Source organism: Branchiostoma lanceolatum, chromosome 7 (assembly GCF_035083965.1).
Source record: "Branchiostoma lanceolatum isolate klBraLanc5 chromosome 7, klBraLanc5.hap2, whole genome shotgun sequence".
NCBI lineage: Eukaryota > Metazoa > Chordata > Leptocardii > Amphioxiformes > Branchiostomatidae > Branchiostoma > Branchiostoma lanceolatum.
Genome location: NC_089728.1, coordinates 7,637,882 through 7,659,322, shown reverse-complemented (window position 1 = coordinate 7,659,322; position 21,441 = coordinate 7,637,882). Strand labels below are relative to the sequence as shown.

At 41.2% G+C, this 21,441-nt stretch overlaps 2 protein-coding genes across 4 annotated transcripts in view; one reads left to right on the top strand and one right to left on the bottom strand.

The window, feature by feature from the left end:
* LOC136438960 (enhancer of mRNA-decapping protein 4-like) overlaps positions 1-21,441 on the top strand; it is an 89,031-nt gene that overhangs the window by 14,903 nt on the left and 52,687 nt on the right. The window lies entirely within an intron of this gene.
* The window catches only part of LOC136438961 (leucine-rich repeat and immunoglobulin-like domain-containing nogo receptor-interacting protein 2), a 33,985-nt gene that overhangs the window by 4,856 nt on the left and 7,688 nt on the right, over positions 1-21,441 (bottom strand). For both annotated transcript variants that reach the window (XM_066434025.1, XM_066434026.1), the window contains exons 2-3: positions 1,120-2,143; positions 530-708 (exon numbers count right to left, since the gene is read on the bottom strand). In XM_066434025.1, coding sequence (XP_066290122.1) covers positions 530-708; positions 1,120-2,096 — 1,156 coding nt within the window. In that variant the 5' untranslated portion in view covers positions 2,097-2,143. The remainder of the gene's footprint in view (positions 1-529; positions 709-1,119; positions 2,144-21,441) is intronic.

The window sequence follows — 21,441 nt, the reverse complement described above, 5'->3', positions numbered from 1 at the left end:
TATTACACAGATGTGCGTTAGTTAGGAGCTGCTAATGCTAGGAAAACATGGTTATGGCTTCTAGATCAATGCAAAAGCAGGTGTACTTAGCATGTCCTATAAACTGCAACAGACAAAATGTCAGAAAGTAGGCCATAGGCAGGGAAGATTTCTAAGTGTTGGTTGACTTAAACATCGTCATAATGATTTTATAAGGAAAATAGCCTTTATATATACACATACACATTAAATGTATTACCTGTAATTAGTTTGTTTCAAGCTGTTGACAATGTTTCCTGCTGTGATATTTTATGGAAAGCTTAGTAGCTCGGGGAAGGAGCTCAGCTCCAAATGGAGGTATTGTTTTGGGTTCTGCTTGTTCGCAGTTCACCTCAAGAATAATCGTGTTGATGGATTTGTATGAATTTTGGTGTTTTGTTAGTCATTTACATGAAGGTGCCAAAGAAGCCTGTTCGATTTTGGGCCACCTAGCAGGTTTTTCAGGTTCTGCAGCAGTATAACAGGTGTATGAGAATCAGCTGTGTCTCACCTGCGAATGCGTTGGGTTCTATCGAGCTGAGGTTGATGTTGCTGAGACGCAGGTGTGTCAGGTCCGTCATGGTGCTGAAGGCTTCAGGTGGCAGGCTGGTGATGTTGTTCCAGGACAGGTCCAGCACCTGCATGGTCACCAGGTGCCGCAAGATGGGCACACGCGCCAGCGAGCAGTTACTGTGGGTTGATAGAATAAGTATGGTCAGATTTGGTTCAAAGGTTTGGGCCAGCAAGCAGTTACTGTGGGTTAGAACAAGCTGGGTCAGACTACCTTCAAAACTAGACATGAGTCACTCAGGTAATTGAAATCTGCTTGCCTGTTAATGACTTTGAAAACAACGGGATCCAATATGTGAATGAGTGACAGTTCATCTGCAACAGTGATTGACTTTATAGAGATTTTAAATACTATTTCCAAACACAGAGTAAAGCACTTATTAACAACGATTTACTTGGTAAATTGGTAAACCATTAACCCTGAACCAAAAGCTGAAATTTTTTTTTTAAATGTTTCCTGCATTGACACCTAAATGCATATATGATACAACTAAAGAACAAAACAAGGTTAGGACAATACAGTAACTGTACCTGATATTTAGGTTAGTTAGGTTCTCCAGAGGCAGGAGTGCACGCTTTGATAGGCGTCCAATGTTAGCCAGGTCCAGTTCCAGGATGGTAGGTGCAGCTCTCAGGGAGCTCAGGTCTGACATGTTGAGGGGGTTTCCAGCGAGACGCAAAATCTCTATTGTCTTTGCCAGTCCAATGGCCTGTCCTGGAACCACCGTGATGAGGTTATTTTTCAACGTCAGTTCGCGGAGGGAGTCCAGGTTACGAAAGGCCTTTGATGAGACATATCCAATACGGTTACTGTCGAGGTACAGGCGGTCTAGTTTGATCAAACCGCTGAATCCGTCGTCGTTCAGTGCCAGAATCTTGTTATTCTGTAGGTTTAGCTCACGTAGTTGCTTCAGGCTCTGGAGGCATTCAGCTGGTACAATTTCAAGCTGGTTGCTCGAGAGATCGAGTATCTCCAAACTTTCCAGGCCTTTCATGGCGCTGCCAAAGATGAAGACTATTTCGTTCCTGTCAAGTTTTAAGACTCTCAGGTTGGAGAGATCGCGGAATGCCTGTCCGTTCAAGGCAATGATAGAGTTGTTGCTAAGCAACAGCCTCTCCAAGTTCCGTAGTCCCACGAGGGATTTCCGAGGGATGACAACGAGTTCGTTGTCCGATAGAATCAGCTCCTGTAGGATGGGCAAGCCGGCGTAAGCCTGAGCCGCGAGGTTGGAGATGTGGTTTCCTCGCAGGTTCAGGCTTTCCAGGAGCGGCAAGTTGGTAAACTGGTCCTTCAGGATGCTGGAGAGGTTGTATCTGAAGAGATACAGGGACTCTGTGCTGATGGGGAAACTCTTGGGCAGTGGGCGCATGTTCCCCTCGGTGCAGTACACCCCTCCTGAGATGCAGCGGCACCCCTCAGGACAGGACGCACCTGCACTCATCAGTAAGGTTGCCAGGACTACAGAGACCAGGGTTATCAAGTGTGAGGTGGCCATTTTGATGAACATCCAGTCTTAGAGTTTCTTCAATCTTGAGCCTTCACTTTTTTGGTTACCTGGAACATAAACCACCAGTATTTTGATACATGTATCTAATGCCATACAATAGTAGCTTCAAGAACATAACAGCAAAGTACATGAAAGTATCTTCCATCTAGAACAAGACCTTTTGACTTAACATACATGTAGTGCCTGTGTTTTTAGTTTACCTCCGCAAAGAAGGTTCACCTCTGAAACACACGACCAAACCATCTCAAGATCCTTCTTTCAATCTTCCCAATCTCTGTCAAGCTGACCTAAATGTGAAACAATACAGATTGATTAAGCCCAATCTACATGCTGTAACAGTGACTCCCTCCAAGCTTGGTTTAGATTATGATGGAGGTGCTGGTTGTGTTTCAACTTATGAATTCCAGCCTTTACTTTACCGTGCATCTTTCACTCAGAAGCACCAGGTGCTTTCTTCCTCCACGATATATGCATGTACCGATTAGTCAGCAGAGCCGAGAGCTTCAAAGGTAAAGGCAGTTGACATTTAGGCGGGACGACATCAGCTATCGCACAATGGGAGACTCCCAGTCCTCCCATCTAGTATGCAAGGAAAGTCACTTGTTCCTGGTTGTGAAGTGTGCCTGTAATTTCCGGAGGCTGATTGGGGCCCGCTATCTCGCCTCGACAGCCGCGCACACATTACATTACCAAACCATCTCTCGCCACAAGTCGCTATATCGTGATGAACGCTCCTTGGTTGGCTAGGTTTAAATTGCAAATTGATGCTTCATAAATAATTGTGTCGGACCCTGCCCTGTTTTCTTGCGGCTAATGAATCTCGGATTAAACCTGGTTGGGTCGGAATCACGGCGGGTTCAATCAAAGCCCCGTCCCGTAACAGTTGTCTGGTCCCATCCATCCAAAATGTAATCCTGATTGAAACTTCCCTTTTGCTTCAGGTCGGACTAAAATGGCATCAATCGTTCTTAAGTCAGTAAATGAAAATACCTCACAATGTGATTCCCAGAGCTGTGCTACGAAAAGTTTGGTTGATTCACTTCATTAAGTCATTCTCACGGCATTATAGTAATCTCACGGAATGTTTCTTGAGGCAGTTGCTACAGTAACTGTAAGTGCATTTACTTTCACGTTAATTTTATTTTGGGGTAGGAGGTAAGGATGTTTTTGCAGTGTTTTAAGAAAGTGAGTACAGTAGAATTGCAAAGCACATATTTATAGTATGATGATTTTACTGTAAGGGGTCACTGCGAAAACTGTGAAAATAAAACCACCGCAAATATGTCACAGTTTACAGAATGACCAGAAAAGAAGTCCTGTTACCTACAGATATGGACATCAGTTCGATTCTTAGACACCAAGTCTTAAAATTTCGAGGAACATAAAACTGTTGATCTTGTTCTGCAGATGGCATTTCATTAATCTCACATGTCAGCTCTACATCAATATTTTTCATGTACGTTCCAATAATCAACGAGGCAGAAAGCTGTAAAATGAATCTTTTAACAGCCAGGAACATCCCTTTGAGTCGTTACACAATTAAAATTTACATTTTAACAGGTGGCTCAGCATCTCATGGAGTATCATCTGGGTTGTAAATGAGACGGGGTATATGCCTGCTTGAGCCCTGCATGTTGGGTCATTATGCTTCAAATTTACCTTCTCACAGGCATTTGACCAAGTGCGATCAACGAGGCAGAAACACACAGCCAGGCATGTTGTGCCAACTTCATATCTCTCATTATCATTGAGGTTACATATTGAAATTATAGTTTCGGCTCCCTCCATTGGGATATATTTTCCGAACATCTGACAGATGTTGCTATACTGGTTAATGTACTATTAAGGTCTACTGGGTATAGAAATTAGATCCCCTCAATGCTAACACCGTTCTTTTCTTTGATTTCAACTTTCTTGAAACTGTTCCTTTTGAGAAACAATTTGCTATTATCACAAACCAACAAGCGGAAGTACAGTACCTTATGTAGATTGTAGATTTACATCATAATGTTATATAGTAGCTGTTCTTCAACTTGCTTATCTGTAGTATAGAACAAAGGTGCAAGCTTGATATGCCCCATCTAACATATTAAATCTCATATCCTCCTTGGCTGATGAATGAGCCTATATATATATTTATCAGATAAACAGTTTTTGGTACATGTAGTTATAAATAACAGGACTTTTAAAGCCTCCTGTGGTTATATGTATAACACTTCTGAAAAACAGTGTTTGCTTTATCATGATGTAAGCTTAGATTCTTTATAGTTGAATAATATTCTAACTTGCCCTATTGCCTAATGCCACAGTGGTAAGCCATATATACACTGCAAACCTAACCTATTGTTAAGACTGATGTGTACTTAAGAGTACAGGTATGTAAATATGCAGACCACAACAATTCATCATACCTGGCATCTCTCATCGCCCCCTCACTAATAGATCATTGCCACACTGGTAAATCACATGTAAATATGCAGTACATGTTCAGTTTTGCATCACGTACATACTTTGCATTGCGATCTCATCAATCTTATGAGCACATGATATTTTCGTGTATCGGTAGAACATAGCTTCCTGCTTTATTCCAACATTATGAACAATGTAAGATAGTATTCCCAGGAATTAAATTGCCTCATGCTTCTTTATTAACTGCACAAAAGCCAGCTATGTACCTTCCCAAGGGCAGGCTTAAGTTGGCTTTCACCAAGGTCTTGTTTATTCCAGGGATATGTACTAGTGCCAGTAATGTAGTGCTCTGGCGCCCTGTGCATTGATCATTTTTGTCATGTCCCCCTAGCTACAGTATTATTTAATGGGCTCTCCGGGGAGGGGTAGGTAGTTTTAAGTGTTGGCGAAAAGTCTGTCCAGTTTGGGAGTATCGATCGAAGGACATTTTGTGACAGTCGTGTAAGAGATGGCTCACAAATATCAACCTTAACAGCACCGCTGAGGCCTGGGAGTGTGTCACCCCTGTACACAGGGACCAACTTCTCTTCTGTTATTGACTGTCAGGGAAAATAATTTGCTCCCGGGGGATGCTGTACGTACGTTTGAGTGTGGCTGCGGGTATTTCAGTTAGAAAATTGGGGCTTGAAAATTGGCTGTTAGGGTAAGATTCGAATCTCCGACTGTTCATTCTTGGTTAGCTTCTGTAACCCCGCGGGGTACTTAAGAACTGGGAATTAGCTGTTTGGAATTTATTGATTGCATTTCCAGGGACACACCTATAAAACCTTCAAATTTCTGCACATTTATACTTTTTATTATAGGCAGGACACCTAAGATGTTCACTTCTCTTGTAATGACTTAGCGATTTAAGAGCTGTATTCATACTTTTATAGACTCAGTGCATTATGTTGCAATGTGAGACAGTGTTGAGTTCCTGCATGTCTTGTAAGGTTACATATTCTTGGATGCTCCTGTTTCATCTTCCAATTTCATTACGTTGTAGTGAAACAGAAGCTGCAGATAGCTCATACCGTTATTCTGCTTGGACAAGTTCGTGGTTGAATATTCCCAATACCACAAGCTGCAACTTTTTTTAGTATTTTACACATAAAATACTTTTCTTGTGCTTTAAACTTTTTCTCTTGTTACCACAAGATGGAGTCTTGAAGTACTTTATATATGGGGGGGGGGGTGCTTTGTTGCTTTCAAACGAGCACCATTAAACCCTGAACTATTTGTCTCCGTTTGGGCAAGATTTGCTGCCTACCTTTTAAGTTGTGTTATGTACTGATCCCAAACTCAATTTCATGCCACATGGTGCTGTAGCCCCCTTCCTAATGTTTGTTACCTCTTTTCGTCGACATGCACCCAATAAGAAAGATTTGTTTCCCATTCAGAATGACTTACACCCAATTTGAAAAGATTTGCGGCCAGTTATAGCAGAACCATTACATGACATGGGGTACATTGTATGCAGTCTGGCTTTTCCTTTTACACATTAATATTAATTTAATTGTTTCATCCCCACACAGCTTTCAGAGGCAGGGTGCAGCTGCTGTATATATTTTTTATTATATCTAAGCTCAACGCTTATTTGAAATCTCTCATAGTTATACATTGTCGTCATTTTTGGATCACAGCTAATTTTCTTGCAAAACAAAATAAATTGAATAATTATTTCTTAATCAATATGAAAATGGTAAAGCTAGATCAAGTTCAGTTGATACAATCTCCCTATTTATGGAGCCATCCGTTACAACATGGCAGCTGAGATCTGTGATCTTGAGGAATAGAGGCAAGGGACAAGTGGGTGTATGATAAATTTACTATCTAAGAAGATTTTGACATGCATAAATTAAGGATATTGTCTGCCATTCTACCATTCTGGGGCTGATACACTACAGTGTAAATGCATTTGAATTTGAGGTGATTTAATTTTGTGGTAAGGAGAAAATGGGGTGTTCACGGTGGCTTTGAGTTCATGATAACGCTATAGGCACATACTGCTACCGTAACACTAACAGTAATGGAAACAGACAGTAAGAAACCAGCTACTTTAAAAGCAACTAGGCAAGTAAGAGTGCTACAGACTACAGGAACAGTCGTCCCAATACATGTACATGGTAATACCGTTCAATGTCTAGTACGTAGATGTTAAGCGCTTAGGCAAGGGGGTAGGCAGTCAGAAAAACAAAAAAAATGCATTTATAGTATCTTGGGACGATATGAAGCACTGGCATGTACGCATATTTCTATCAGTCTGAGTGTATCACATATTTATCAAGTATCTCAACATGCAGCAGTGAGGAGTAAGAACTAATGGTGTCCCGTGGGTAACCCCTGTCTCAGGCTCAGGGTGTGCTCAGCCCTCTCCTGCTAGGCGTGATATATCTTCATGCCGAACCTGATTTTGTGGGCGCATCTTGTGGAAGATAAACCTAGTTGTGCTGTCATAAACATGTAAACTTGAAGAAAGAATTTAGAGCAGGGCTGTCTCCAGGACCCGTCCCTACGTCCCGAGATGGATATTTGCTCACTGGGATGGTAAAAATTTCACCCCATCCATCCAAAAAATCTGAACTTGATGGCATGAAATTGATAAAAATGTATTTTTGTAATCTTAGAAATTCAACAATAAAACGCAATGTTGTCTGTGTGAAAGACTTATTATGGCACGACGGTTTAAAGTCTTGTATAATTTTGATGTTTTTGAATGGCTCTGGACTGCATTTGATGAGAATCAAGTTGCCCTGATTGCTGTTACTAGTAATTTCTGTCGGTAACGGCAAATGACTCATAACAGTCAGGTGCATGTAATTGCTATGAATTATTCTGGCAGCTTAGTTTTATCAGGTCTACCCGCTTTCATAGCAATTTCGATATCTCACCATCGATGTTCAAAACAGTGTGACATCATCTCAACAGCAACATTAGGCAAGAAGTCATTCATGACAGTTTATGAAATTGGGAGAACTTTCATTATTCACATTGTCAGTTTCAGGTCCCCAGGCCATTACTAAGTTGTTAAAATTTCATACAAAACTCCCTAATTTTGTTTTTAGCCATTTTGTGTTGGGAGACCCTTTGGGAGATTGTCAAGTGTGCATAAAAGATGTGCTGTCTTTGGCTGGGTGATGATGTAGCACTGGTGGTGCAGAGGTCACTGCATTCTATCATATCCACTAAGATGCACCGGAGATTGTGGGATAGGCCTCGGGAATTTTTGTTCCTGAGATATCGGTGCTTTTGATAAATGTAGTCCTTTTACAAAGGCCAAATTCTCAAACTACAAAATATATGTTTAGAAAGAAACAAAATTAATCAGACAATCAATGACCATTACGACTTGAGGTTTTGAAGTCTTTTTTTCCTAAATATCAATAAGCTGTCTTGCTGCCATGGCTGCAGCCAATATTGTGTGCATAGCTTTAGGGCATTGCCAAGTATATACATGTAGGTGAGTAGTGTTGATGCATCCCTTGGTAATCCCGCCCCATGGGAATGCTATCATAATTCCCCTTTTTGCAACTTATGAACTTATATATAATGAAGCACATTTTCACTGATACCCATCAAAAGGGATTTTGGATTCCTCAGATAAGGAAAATTTCAGTTTTCAAAATGAGAAATTTCGACAACCCATAAGCAACTGCCGTCATTAGATGCGGTGTACATCTACCTGCAGGTGCCGTGCTGTAAATCCAGTTAATCTCTTTAGACGCTTATACAAAGGGCGCTAATGTCATTTTCTCGGCTGTCTCCCACAGTGCCTACAGTGTAAGGCCGACTGTCAAGTGTACAGTAAAGGATGGAGGCACACAGGGCCATTACCACCTTCAGAAGTGCTCATTTTTTTCCTGTCAAGATATTCATTCCCCTTGGAATATGAAAAAGCTATAATGGCACTTGATTATCATAAACAAGGGAGACAATAGATATCAGTACGTTGCAATTGTGTTTTAGTATTTATCACTTTAGAATTGACTGCTAGGTATCCAATGGTTTTCATAGGGTAAAAATTAGCTGTAGCTATTGACTTGAATTTCAAATGTAAAGATGACAATTTGTGGTTGAAATGTAGTGACAGTACAAATTCTATTCATCAATTAGATGAAAAGATAGGCTTGAATGAGGAACATATCAGCTATAATCAACTTTGATGAAATTGTAGAGAACAAGAAGAGGCATTGTGTCTAATAGTTTCTACCACAATGATTCCAGTATCTTTTAGCATACCTGGGAGTATGGAGTGAACTGTTGTGATTCCTTCATGAAAACTGCACATCGAGATACGAACTGACATGTCTGGGAAATGGCTACAAATATTGCCCATGCAAGACTACAGATACACAACATCAATGTTTCAGGCACTTTAGAGACTGAACAATAAGTCAGTCTATTTCCACCTAGGGTAAAAAAAGCCCAGCTAAATCTGTACACAAAATACAAAGAAGACTTCAGTAGACCTGTACTGTGTCGTGTCCTGGCTAGTGTTGTCATCCCCATTGTTTGACTTTATCCCATGGGATTCTAGATATGAGGACATGTCTGTGTCCTGATCCTCTCCTCTAACAACATTACACTCAGGACAGATGATATACAGGAAAAATACAGATTCTTTACGATTGATAAGCCTTTTGTGGACAGGATAGATGTCATAACTTGAAGTCAGTATAATTCACTAAAAATGACACACTGACAAGAATATCCTTGGTAAGGATATAATAACAGACAATTATCAAAAGCATTAACATTTAGGATACCTAGTACAGAACAGTCTACCTCAGGGAAAGGCAGATATAGAACAGAACACTGTACCTTGAGTCAGTAGTGATGGTATTTATCACACGTTTCCCTCAGATGCCAGAACACAAGCAAACTTTCACAGCACGCCCCAGACGGTACCATACGCGGCCGAACGGTCGGCGGGGAAACTGAAGAGTCCTGCTGCATTAGTGAACACGGGATGTTCCCCGAGGACATAGTTCATAATCGTGCATGCTAGGATGCCCATATGACCCCAATGGGCCATCTCATGACATAAATTTTCCTCATGAATAGGTGGGGGAAGGGCAAAAAGATCCCCTCCATGCTGGGTGCAATCAAACCGCAATCTCGACCCCAAAATGTTTAGATATGTTTTATATACCTCAAACCTTACCCGAAATGCAAAAGTTGAGTCAAGAGCCCACCCATCCTACCTCCATTCAACTGGATGCGTAACTTTGACAGGGTTGTTGTTGACTGATACAGGAGTTAGTGGTTGGTGCCATTGTAGGCTGGGTCATGGCTATTTGGTTGAGTCGCGGCGCCTGTGATGCCTCCGTGTCGCGACAACAATACAAAAGGTTTCCAAATGAACTGCCCGACCTTGACTTGTAACCCTGGTGGCTTGTTTCTGCCAGATAGATGACTTGCATTATGATAGAATGGGGAAATTACAGAACTGGATGGGTGTCATGAGATGAATGAAAGGGAAACTTTCCCCGGTTTGAAGTTGGGAAATTTAACTTTCACAGCAGGCCAAGTGGAGCCTCCAAGTCTCTCGTAAGGTGGGGGGTTTGACCTTGTATTATGACCTCTGTATCTTCATGGAGGAAATGCATAGATTAAATTAGGTGTGAAGTGATCTTGTCTAAAAAGATGTATCACACCATACTCTCTATGTACAATGTATGCATTAGCTACACGATAACTCCCAGTAATATAGAGAAGAATCACAGGGAAGGGTATCATTTCTTTTCCTGAAACATGAAAAACAAGATAAAGAAGGCTAAAAAGAATTAAACTGTTCTCCAACTAAAAGAATATACTTACTGGAATTTTTTACTGATTCTCCAGTCTTCCTCGGCCTTCTGACCCAACCGATCTATTTGGACACGTCAGTTTTATTCAAGATCAAAAATATGCCGCTAATTGAGTACATCATACACAAAACTATCAGTGGGCTATACTTAGTTAAGATCGGTATGAATAGAGTCAATATCACATCCTGGTATTGAGATGCTATCTGGGATTTTCGGCCGAGATCAAATAGAGTATGATATGAGTAGATGTGCCGGTGTTGTTGATCTTTTCAAAGTCAGTGCAACTGAAACAGGTACAATTTTACTGAGCTCGAGAGAAATGCTTTTATCAAGACATTGCAGTCAAGTCTTGCAAGTGAGAAACCAGTGATTTTCAATTCTCAGTCAGTCAGTCTTGTGCAAAAGCAAATCTATTGCAGTTACTTATTGTACAATGTAGAGTTTACTTTTGCATTGTATAGTAATGCAAACTTGCTCAATATTTATAAATCCAGAGCAGAGAATTTCTATACATTTTTACTTTATTAAGCACTTCATGCTTTTCCATTGCTCGTTAAACATAGATGGATGTGAATAGAATGAATTATTGTACAAAGGTTGAACCTATGACACAAGGTCACACAGAACATCTGCACCCTGGACCCCAAACAACATTGGTGACAACTCAATCTTCAGCATACGACTACTAGAAAAACAGAACTATCAAACATTCAAAGAAAGAGACTGTAACTTACATGCACATGTAAGTCCTCACCTACTTTCCCATTGTATAGAAAGTCACTGTTTTAGTCATGAGGTCCATCTGTCCACTGGAATAGCCATAAAACCCAATCCCACACCATTTGCAGCTGACGCAGCCCTGTCCTGCTCACATGGTGTGGATTAAATGTATGATGGGCAGATGGATGCTCCTACTACATGTATATTACAACCCTAGAAGTGTCCCGCCTCCCTGACCCGCACTGTCACTGGTCTGACGGATCACCTAGACATAATAGCGGGGTGCGAGGGGACAGTGGCTGGGTGTGAGGTAATGATGGGGTAATACAGATTCAATTGAGTGTAACATCAGTGTCTTGTCGCCCCTCCGAGTGCTCGCATATAATTAGTACTAGTAATGCACAATTATACATTGTCAGTCATTTTTCCACTCAATTGTGCACCATAACTGCTGTCCCTAACCAATACATGACTATATCTATAATCATGATGATGAAGTATAGATCTTGTAGTGAATGATATTGACAGAGAATAAAAAGGTTGCAGTGCTTGGTCATTGCAACAGTGTGGTCAGTGTGTCCACTGTTCTAGAGACATATACAGGAATGGTTAGGGTACCAGTTATTAACATACTGGTGACATGGTAAATGATGACGTCCCTTGCAGAACTGATGGGGCATGAAATCAGCAGCTTTTCCTTTTACCCTTTGGTCCAAAATTACTTTACCCTGCAGTGATTTGCAGAGAACAGGTTATTCTTCCCCTAAAAGTAAACTGTAGTTCTCACCCTCTTCTGTAAATTCATAAGCACAACCAGGCTATAGGAATATCAGATGATATTGGAGGAAATAAGCCGAAGAACTTCTATGTAACCAGTGTTTACCAACAAGCTACTACCCAAAATGTGAACGGTTATCTGTGATCGAGGCTTTGCAAAAGTTACTTGTAGTTTGTATGAGTCAGAGATGAAGTAACAACAATTTTGAGAAGTTGAGATGTAGTTACAGCACCATCACATTCGTTGTAGGTTGTCATACGATTTTGATGCCATAGAATTTTCAAGCAGTTTGTGATAGAACCAACTGTCAACAAGGATTTAAGACATTCTCTTCCGTGATGAGACAGCTGAATTTCGCAGGACACCTGCATGTCTATCCCAAGAATGCCCTCAGTTTGTGATCATACGACGATTGCAGGATATATGTGACCAGGCCCTTAGTGATACAAGTATTACCTATCATCAAGGAGAACACAGAAATCAGACGGTCATACATGTACCTTTGCGTGCAAGTGAAGACTTTGGTTTCGGAGATGCCCTTAACAAATTAGACCTTTTAACTGTAAGATATAGAGAGGCAAGTTACTCCCATAGGTAGTGTTGCCTGAAAAGTTATAACCCATCTGTAGCCCTATTGTAAGTTGGATGGGTGATTATGAAAATTAGGCTTGGTCTTTGCTCACAAACAACTGTGTGTTTAATCTGCTTGGTATGCCAAATGGGACTTAATAACCCTGTTCTAATTCCCGACTTGTACAGATCCAGCGAGGCATGTCATCACTGCATTTTGCAAAACTCTTTCCCCTGTAATTATCCTGCTGCCCCAGACTGCACCCTGTCCCTCCCAAACAGACAGCTCTACATGCAGTGTGACCACAGCAGAGAACTAATCACAAGGTTCGCACTGATCAGTTTCACTCATGGCATGGCAGCTTTTGTCCCAAGGCCTCATTTCGTGTGCCTGATACTTTTTCTTACTTTTGTGCAAATAGACACTGGTACGGGTTGTTGCTTTGATGTGGGAAATTTGGAAACTGAATAATTACTTGAACCTGGCAAGGTCATTCAAGCGGTAAGTGTTACGGTAGAGTTTCAGCCATGAGACAAATCGCTCATCCGTGCTTACTGTGGCAGTATCCTACATTGTTCCATCCCTGACTGCAAACACAGGCAAAATTTGCTAAAAACAAAAGAATGCAAGACACAAAATATATCATGAAACATCAAATTAAACAAAGCTAGACTACTTTTTTTTCTTTCTACAGATCACTTTAAGATATTTGCTATACAGTGCCACCCTTTAGATAGGGGAGAATTATGACTGAGAAAAGTACAGTGAGAGCATGTTCATCCCAAAATAGCTACATCTAAGTAAGAGTAAACCTGAAACTGTCTTCTGATGATATTAGAACTTCTGTAACTGTACACAAGACTAAATCAGAATCTAGGCAAGAGGTATGGTTTACTTAAATCATCAAGCGGACTCACTTTGCAGACTTGAAATGTACTTTACCCGGTTCCTCATGAGATGCCCTCAACATGTCAGCCACCAGCTTTACTCATGGCCTGTTCTGACTTCTGTTCTCATGCACGCTGCTCTAACTTCGCCATGGCAACTGCACGACAGTTGGGGACGGCGGCTTGAACCGACTTGGAAATTCCATTCAGGCCCTGTGAGCACATGTTGCGGGCTTTCTATCCTTTCAAGCGAAAAGCAAACAGTGTAAAAGATTCATTTCCTTTCGGTCTGCGGGTCAACAAATGCAGCTAACAATTGATTCTGTGAACCTTCTCCCGCCCATCTCTGCTGTTTACCGACTCGTCATCTTGACCCTCTCAGTACCCTTTAGTGGGGTGTTTCAGTGCTTATTCAGTGAGTAAGTGTACGTCCTCCATTCCTGCCGTATGCGTCATCATTCAAAATGACTGTAAAAGCAGTTGGCGCATTTCATTCAGCCATGGCTGGTAAAAAAGAGCACCATGCCGAGAGCAAGTAAACCTAAGCAGCATATGGGACATCAACATATGGAACATTCCCAATCATTTTCAGCTTTTTCTTGATCAGCCATTTCAAATAAAGATTGAAAACACGTCCTGACTGTTTTCAAAGATCACAATGAAATTCTGATGTTGAATCAAAAGAGGAAAATAAACCTTCTCTGATGTACAAAGACAAGTCATGGCTTTCCCTTAAAGAACGGAACAAAGGCACTGCATGTGAAAATCTCACTTTCCTGGAAACCACTCTTTCCTCAGCTGGTTTAATAGTAAGGTGAGATATCCATTTTTGGGGTGGAAATTAGTAAAAATACATCATTTTTTCACTCTCTACAAATTCATTACACTATTTTATCAAAAATCAAGGTGATACTCTAGAAGTGCAGCCTCCTACCTGTCAGTGTAACCAGGAACCTTTGAATTGTGGAACTGTAAGGTACGTACAATCACGGGCGGCTCAGGTTTCCCCACATGAAGGGTTACCATGACGATGCAGCCGTCACCACCATGAAATCTCCTGTCAGCTCCCATCCGAGCGTAGGAATGCAAGCGGGGAGTGAACGTAACTGTCACATCGGCAACCCGGTTGGCAGTCCACGCACTACTGTGGATGCATTAATGGACAGTTGCCAGAAATTGCCTGTGACGTCTGGAACAGGGAAGAAGGCAGGAGAATCTCTCCCCACCCCTGGAGGTGAAAGAACAGATTCCGGCTCCCCGGAATTACAGCACTTAGCTCAGCCAGTGCCGGGTGTGCGAGGTGTAATTTTCCCCAGCGGAACAAATTTGTGCTTTGTGATGGAAATGACGAGGAGCGTTATCGATTCAAAGCACAAGCCAGCCTGCACGCTGGGAGACAATCCCGCATGTTTTTCCTCCACAGACTGTATAATGTTTCTTGCCAGGAGGATCACTGCCTGAGACAAGATTTGCAGCAACCATCAGTCAATGAGATAGCGCATCTTCCCCGAGATTGAAGCTGAACAAGGAAACAAGCCCTTCCTATCTCTCCTTCATATATCATACATAATTTAACATCTTCAGTGAAACACTGAAGGAATGGCTCCACAGTAAAGTTTATTGCAATTTTTTTTCTATTTTCAGCCATGCATGTAAAAACCCACATCATAATGATTTTTTGTTGTGTCTGTTCAAGGCCTGCAGATGAGCAAGATCTAAAAAATTCATTGCATGGTTTTGCCTTGGATGGTGTTACAAGCTGTTAATTGCCTCGTACACTTGAGTCTCTGCTATTATGCAAAGACAGTCACATGAAACGGCAGATTTTATGTTGATCCTTACGCTCCCACAAAAAAATGTATATGGGTCACAGTGCTGCGCGAGCCAGTCACCCCGCTCCGAGTGTTTGCTCCTGCTGCCCTTGATTTAAAGTGGTCAGTCATCATTTCTGCCTGACCGCCTTATGAAATGGGCTTCCCACTGATGTCCAAGCTGGCCACTGGCACATGCTTCATTTACCTGCATCGTCCGCAGTTCTTGTCTAATTTTGGAGACGATAATTTGTATTCTTGAGTCGTAAAAACAGCAGCAATAATAAATCACTGGATTGCTTCCTTTCCTCTTCGATATCCCTTTTAAGTACTTTTCCCACAGGACAATGAGGAAAACTGCTCGCATGCACCCTGCAGCTGGATAGACGGATCTACTTTTCTTCATGTGGACCAAAGCCTCTGATTGATATACAGCTAGGATTCCATCTATTATTAGTTTTCCTGCACAAAAATTAACCTTTTATCTGTTTAAACTTATTTTTGTGCAGGTACATTTGTAAAGCCGTTATCCTACTCGGAGGAGAAGCATAATGCTTTTTCAAATACCTAGTGGTGCAATGCGCTACGTCTACAGCGCACATTTTGGCCAAGCACACTGGGTCACCCCTACTCTTCTTGATTAGTGTAACAGTGTTGGATTCTTTTACATGCTGAGGTTTGATGCTTATGGCTAACACCTAAATGTCCCTCATGCGAGCTTTACGTCCCCCTCCTAAAGGATGATACGACTCTTTACCAGTGTGTCCAGACCCGGGCATGAACTGGGGTCATAGGCTCCACGGAATTTTAGCCAGATGTGGTGAGTGGCAGAGTGCACAGACCTCTACACCACGGGACACGACAACCAACACAGAGTTGACGCATGGATGGATCTACATCAGGGAATGGTGATCCATTGTAGCTAAAGCTGCCTCACTTTCCTTCATTCGATGGTGAGATGGAAAAGTTACAATATCCAGCTGGGAGAGAAACAAGAACACTCTCCACTAACTGTGTTGCCTACTGGGCAGTTGATTAGTTTTGGAGACAAACATCTTTCCAAAATCCCTCATGTACATCATTTTCCTCCCAGCAGACTGTGCCATATCCAAGGTCTGCCCTGTGGGGATCTATGCTCATTACATTGTAGCTGGACAGTAAGATAGCCAGATCAAGCACAGTCTAACCTCAGGATAGACTGTTTTGTATGCTACGCTACCATTCCAATTCTTCTTGCACTGTAACAACAAGGCATTGTCGGCCTGCACTGTAGCTGCTTAAAATCAATACTGTTTCACATTCACATTTGGCCACCCAATGATGTGTAATGGCTTTGGTTAGATCAATAGCCCAGGGTATGAGCTCTTGTCATAATTATGTACTATCTAGGCCTGAATACTCATCAAACTCAGCTTTGTAGTCGCTTGTGCTATTAGGAATTACCACACTGGTAGTTTTAAGCGTGGCCTAGATTGAGTCAATGGCTGCGTATGAATTGTCATCAATGTCTATTGAGTTTGGGGGTAACCCTTCATACAACCAGTGACCCATCAATCATGGAAAATCAAGCTTCAAAATGCAATAATCCCAGACCGTGTGGCCTGAAGTAGTTCTGAGCCCATCTCCATCCATCTACTGATTATTGCCCCGATGTCAGAAACTCGATACAAAATTACCTGGCGCCGCTGTGTTCTTCCCGGGCGAACCAATCAATGAATAAGTTTTCGAGAGATACTTATTCAGCGAAGATGGTCCCCAAACTCAGTCAATAGCCATTTTCTCCCCAGATAACAAGGTATGCAAGTTATTCAAAGCATTTTATTCCATTTCAGTTAGGTTTATAGGAAAACCTACTGTCAGTGATCAATATTCAACCTGAAGCGATGTCTCCAGGCATTGTCTCTTGGTAATCAGGAAAAGGCCTTTGAGACAGATATGTACTTATCAGAAGATGCACAGATAGTAACTATGTATTCAGTGGTTATGGAAAAGCACAGTCGTGACTGTAGATGATAGAGTTGCACAGGATTTTGGCACTGCTGCCGGCTTGTTTGCATTCTGCCCATTGTGGACAAGGTCGTTAAAGGACTACCCCTACCTGCAGTACAAAAGGCTACTTTTTAGTATGGCTGGTCACACACTGGCGAAGGTCAAACTGTCACTGAAAATGACCTAGCGTTTACACAGCTGGAGTTGTTCCAAAGGAAAATAAAAGTTTAGAGGTCATGTTTGTTGCCGTGGTAATGAGTTGTGGCGGAATTATCGTAGCAGGGAGTCTTCCTTGCCAGGAGAAGATTGGAGGAAAACTACTGGTGTGAGATGAAAACTTTCAGTCTGTCAGAAATGACAAATTCTTGATTAGAACATCTGTGCTTGCTTCCTTTTCTGAAATTGTTGGTAGCTAGAATTGTGTGTATTTGGTAAATTATGGTAGAAACTAGCGGTGTGAAATGAAATGTTTTGGTCTGTCAGAAAAAAAGAATCTTAATTAGAATTGTTTGCTTTTCTAAAATTGTTGGTATCTAGAAGACAGTACATGATTTTGGAAATGGTAGCAATCACCACAGAGTTTGTATGGGCTGGTAACATCAATTCAGGAACCCCAGTCACGATGGCAGACCCATAACAAAATCTACCTATTCCACCAGCATTGACAGGCAAATTCTGGGGCATTGGGCTGAAATGAAGCTGAAGGTGCTCGGAGTTCTCCCAGCAGATTGGATGCCTTCTGCTGGGATTTCCATCAGATCTGCCGCTTGACTTTGTTACAGCACGTCAAAAAGCAATCAGGCGGGGCTACATGCACGCTACCTCGTACTACTCTAAACCGTGCAAGAAGTTGTAAATCTTTCAATATCGATACTTGATTTTTGCTTTTTTTATCATTCCAATATTTACTTTAAATATCAACCTAGCGTCCAGCCAATATTAGTTAATTGATTTTGCATTCAGATGTATAAAACCTGGGCTTAGGTTACTTTCATACTTCGCAATATGGTATGTGTAAACTTTAAGGTTTATTGCTCTATTTACAAGATGTTGTAAAAGAAAAATCATACCAGCTGTCTTCTATTAAACTGACGGTAGGTCGGAATGATAGTTATGGTAAATCAATTAGGAAAGATGCATCCAATACATGTCAAGGTAGTAGACTCACTCTCTGCTTTTGAATTTTTCATCATGTTCTCCAGACTGAGTGATGTGCTATATTATAATATTTATTAGATTCTGTTGTTTTTATATGACTGCAAAGCAGGTTTGAAAAGCTGACTTTGTTTACAATGAACTTTCAAATTTCGTACACTTACATTTTTTCATGATTATCGAATATTGAACTATATGGACAGGTTGTAAACACAGCTGGGATCCATATTACTTTCCATTAAGGACTTCCATTATGAAGCTTTTCTAACTGTGATATTGAATCTTTGAAATGTGTTCACTTTCAATTTTGAGGATCAATTCAATAGCAAAACATTTTACGATCTCATCTTTGATGCGCCAACATCCATGAAATTGAGGGAAGTTTTCTGCACTTATCAACGGCCACCTTGTACATACTTAAGATCAGATTTCTACAAGGTGCATTTGAAGCAGTAATTGAAAGCTCCTTCTGCTGTCACTCATCATAAACGCAATTATTTCGAGGTGGAATGATTCTTGCAAATCCTTTGATCTCTCATCTTTCATTTGGTCCATTTTCCACCGAGCATGAAACATCTTGATTTGCACAGGGAGCGCTACCAGCCTTTTAACCCGCCGTAAGATTCCTGGCGGAATTTCTAAGTGCAGCTCGTTCACAGACGCTGACAGAAAGGTTCCTCTCGCTCTATTGTCCTCCGGATGCTTAATCTTTTTATGTGTGGTTGAATTAATACATCCTACCCTGCGAAGTATAAAATTACATTAATAGTGGCAGGATTCGCCGGGATTGCCCCCCTCCCACTCCATGACAAATGGGTCCTTGAGCGAATAGGGTGAGGTCTCTAATTACATTTTTCGTCTCCACTCTAATCGAGTTTGTGCCCATTATCAGCATAAATACAGGATGAAACTTAATTTTCACCGATGTTAACTCAATTTGTATGTCAGTACCTGGTGGAGATGTTTCTAAAATATGTCATAGCACCGTATGGATGCTTATAAGCCACAATTGTAATCCTGTGCCTCAACTTTAGACAACCCTACTGCAAGGAATTTGTGCTCCCTTAAGAATGTATTTTAGTTATTGATATATCCTTGTGCAGGTTCCTTTTGAAATAGCATTAATGGCATCACGCCCAGAAGGAAGTGTCTAGTAGCCTGAAGTGCATTATGACATTAAAAAGTAATGCGCACTTAAACTACAGCACACTGTGTTCCAGCTAATAAGGTAATATGTCATCAGAGTAATGATAAAATATGCATGTTTTTATATGACATAAAACAGGGCCTGCGAATTGCTGGGAGAAGTTTCCTCTACAAATCACCACTTCATTCTAAAGATTATGTTTCCATCAGTGCCCAGGTATTTGTAATATTTCTTTATTAAACCTGTCACAAAGGAAGCTGCACATTGTCCCTGATGATTTACCCAGGTGGTGTATGAACACTACGTATTTAACTTCTCTTATTAGTCGTGATAGAAAAATGATATTCAAAATACAATGCATGTCATCTGTATTAATGTCGTGATTCGCTAGTGTAATATTTTTGCCTGGCTATAGTGTTAAAAGTTCATGTATCCAAACCCATGGTACGTAAATGCAATGAGAGACTGAGTGATATAGTGTAGCCTCAAAATCCTCTGCAAATATATTTGGTAAGGGAGCAAGTAATCAAAGCTGAAGACTCAGTCAACGCCACTGTAGTCAATATCATGAGTCTTGTGACGTATCTATAGGCAGGCAGCCTAAATATTACACGAGAAGACTTATAGGGAGCTTCTGGGGTCTGATTCAAAGTCCAACCACGAAGGGTGGTAAGGGATGTGTGAAAATGATGGCTGGGATCACATTTTGGGGAGTAGGTCAACGTTTTTGCAACAATTTTTTCCTACAATTGTGATATGTGTTTCTCAACTTCTTCGTGCAGATTTTTTTTTTACCAAATTAGTTCTCACCAGTCCAAAACATCCACCGCCCCACACTTTAGCACGGTAAATCTTGAAACATTTGCGGCGGTCTTTTTTCACATTGATCTATTGCTGCCGAAACCACTAAAATGTGCTTTCTGGTTGCACTGAATTATGAAGAGTATTTCAACCACAAACTTCAAACACCGCAAAAACATCAAATACTGTTTTCCCTCCTACTGCGAAATAAATCCTCTGCAAAGGTAAACACGTTTACAGTATATCCTCCCTTTTCTATCCCTAAGCTGCATTGCTAAGTGTACAGTCTCGCTACTTTGTTGATGTATGATGCAGTAGACATGAAAGAGTACAGAAGACAGGAGACAGACACCCACAGACGGCACAACTTATCAATAGTGCCGTGTGAGGTACACCAATAATCTGCTACATGCCCTGGGAGCGTGTCGGAAGCAGCTTGTAGGATATCCGACTTATAAGTGATACGAGGGAGGCATGGGTAATGACATGTATCACTGCCTTATGATATTTGTATTGGAGCCTAGCCAAAGTCGACTGTGTTTTTGGCATGTGATAAGCAACATTGACTTTGTCAATGTCAGAGATCTAATGCTTGCTGTTCATTTAATGACAAGATTCACAATATTAGACTTTGTTTAACTGGTTCAGTATAACCAAGGTTGTTACTCGTCTCCAGCTTTACATATTTTTCTGTCCCAATCATGGTTCGGTAGCCCATGTTCTTAATTTCCGTTGTTAAGTCTGCCAGTTTGAGCTTGCAAAAATGCAGTTTTATCCATTTCACGTCATGAAGTTCATCTTTTTTTTTACAGAAGAGGTGAATTTTTTTTCCCGTCCCAACAAGCGAATTTCCGTCTCAGGACGGAGGGACGGGTCCTGGAGACGGCCCTGAGTCACATGTCATTGAGCAATTGTTTGGCTGATTTGTTTCATGTACACTGTCAGTCCTGTGTTGGAGGCTATCAGATCAGGAAATTAGCCAATAAAAGGTGTTGTAATGACACTGAATGGCACACCTGAGCTCTTCATGACCATGTATCCAAATGTTGCTATAATTGGGTCGGTTGTTTCTAAATGAGATGAATCCACAGAGGATCTTCTCAAGAATTGTCATAATAAAACACTCATCGTTATATATGATGGCAGCTCTTCTTCTCTGACTGTATCTATGGAATCCATATGCTTGTTGTTTCTGAAGGAAGTGCTTTGTGCAGCCCTATCAACCAAA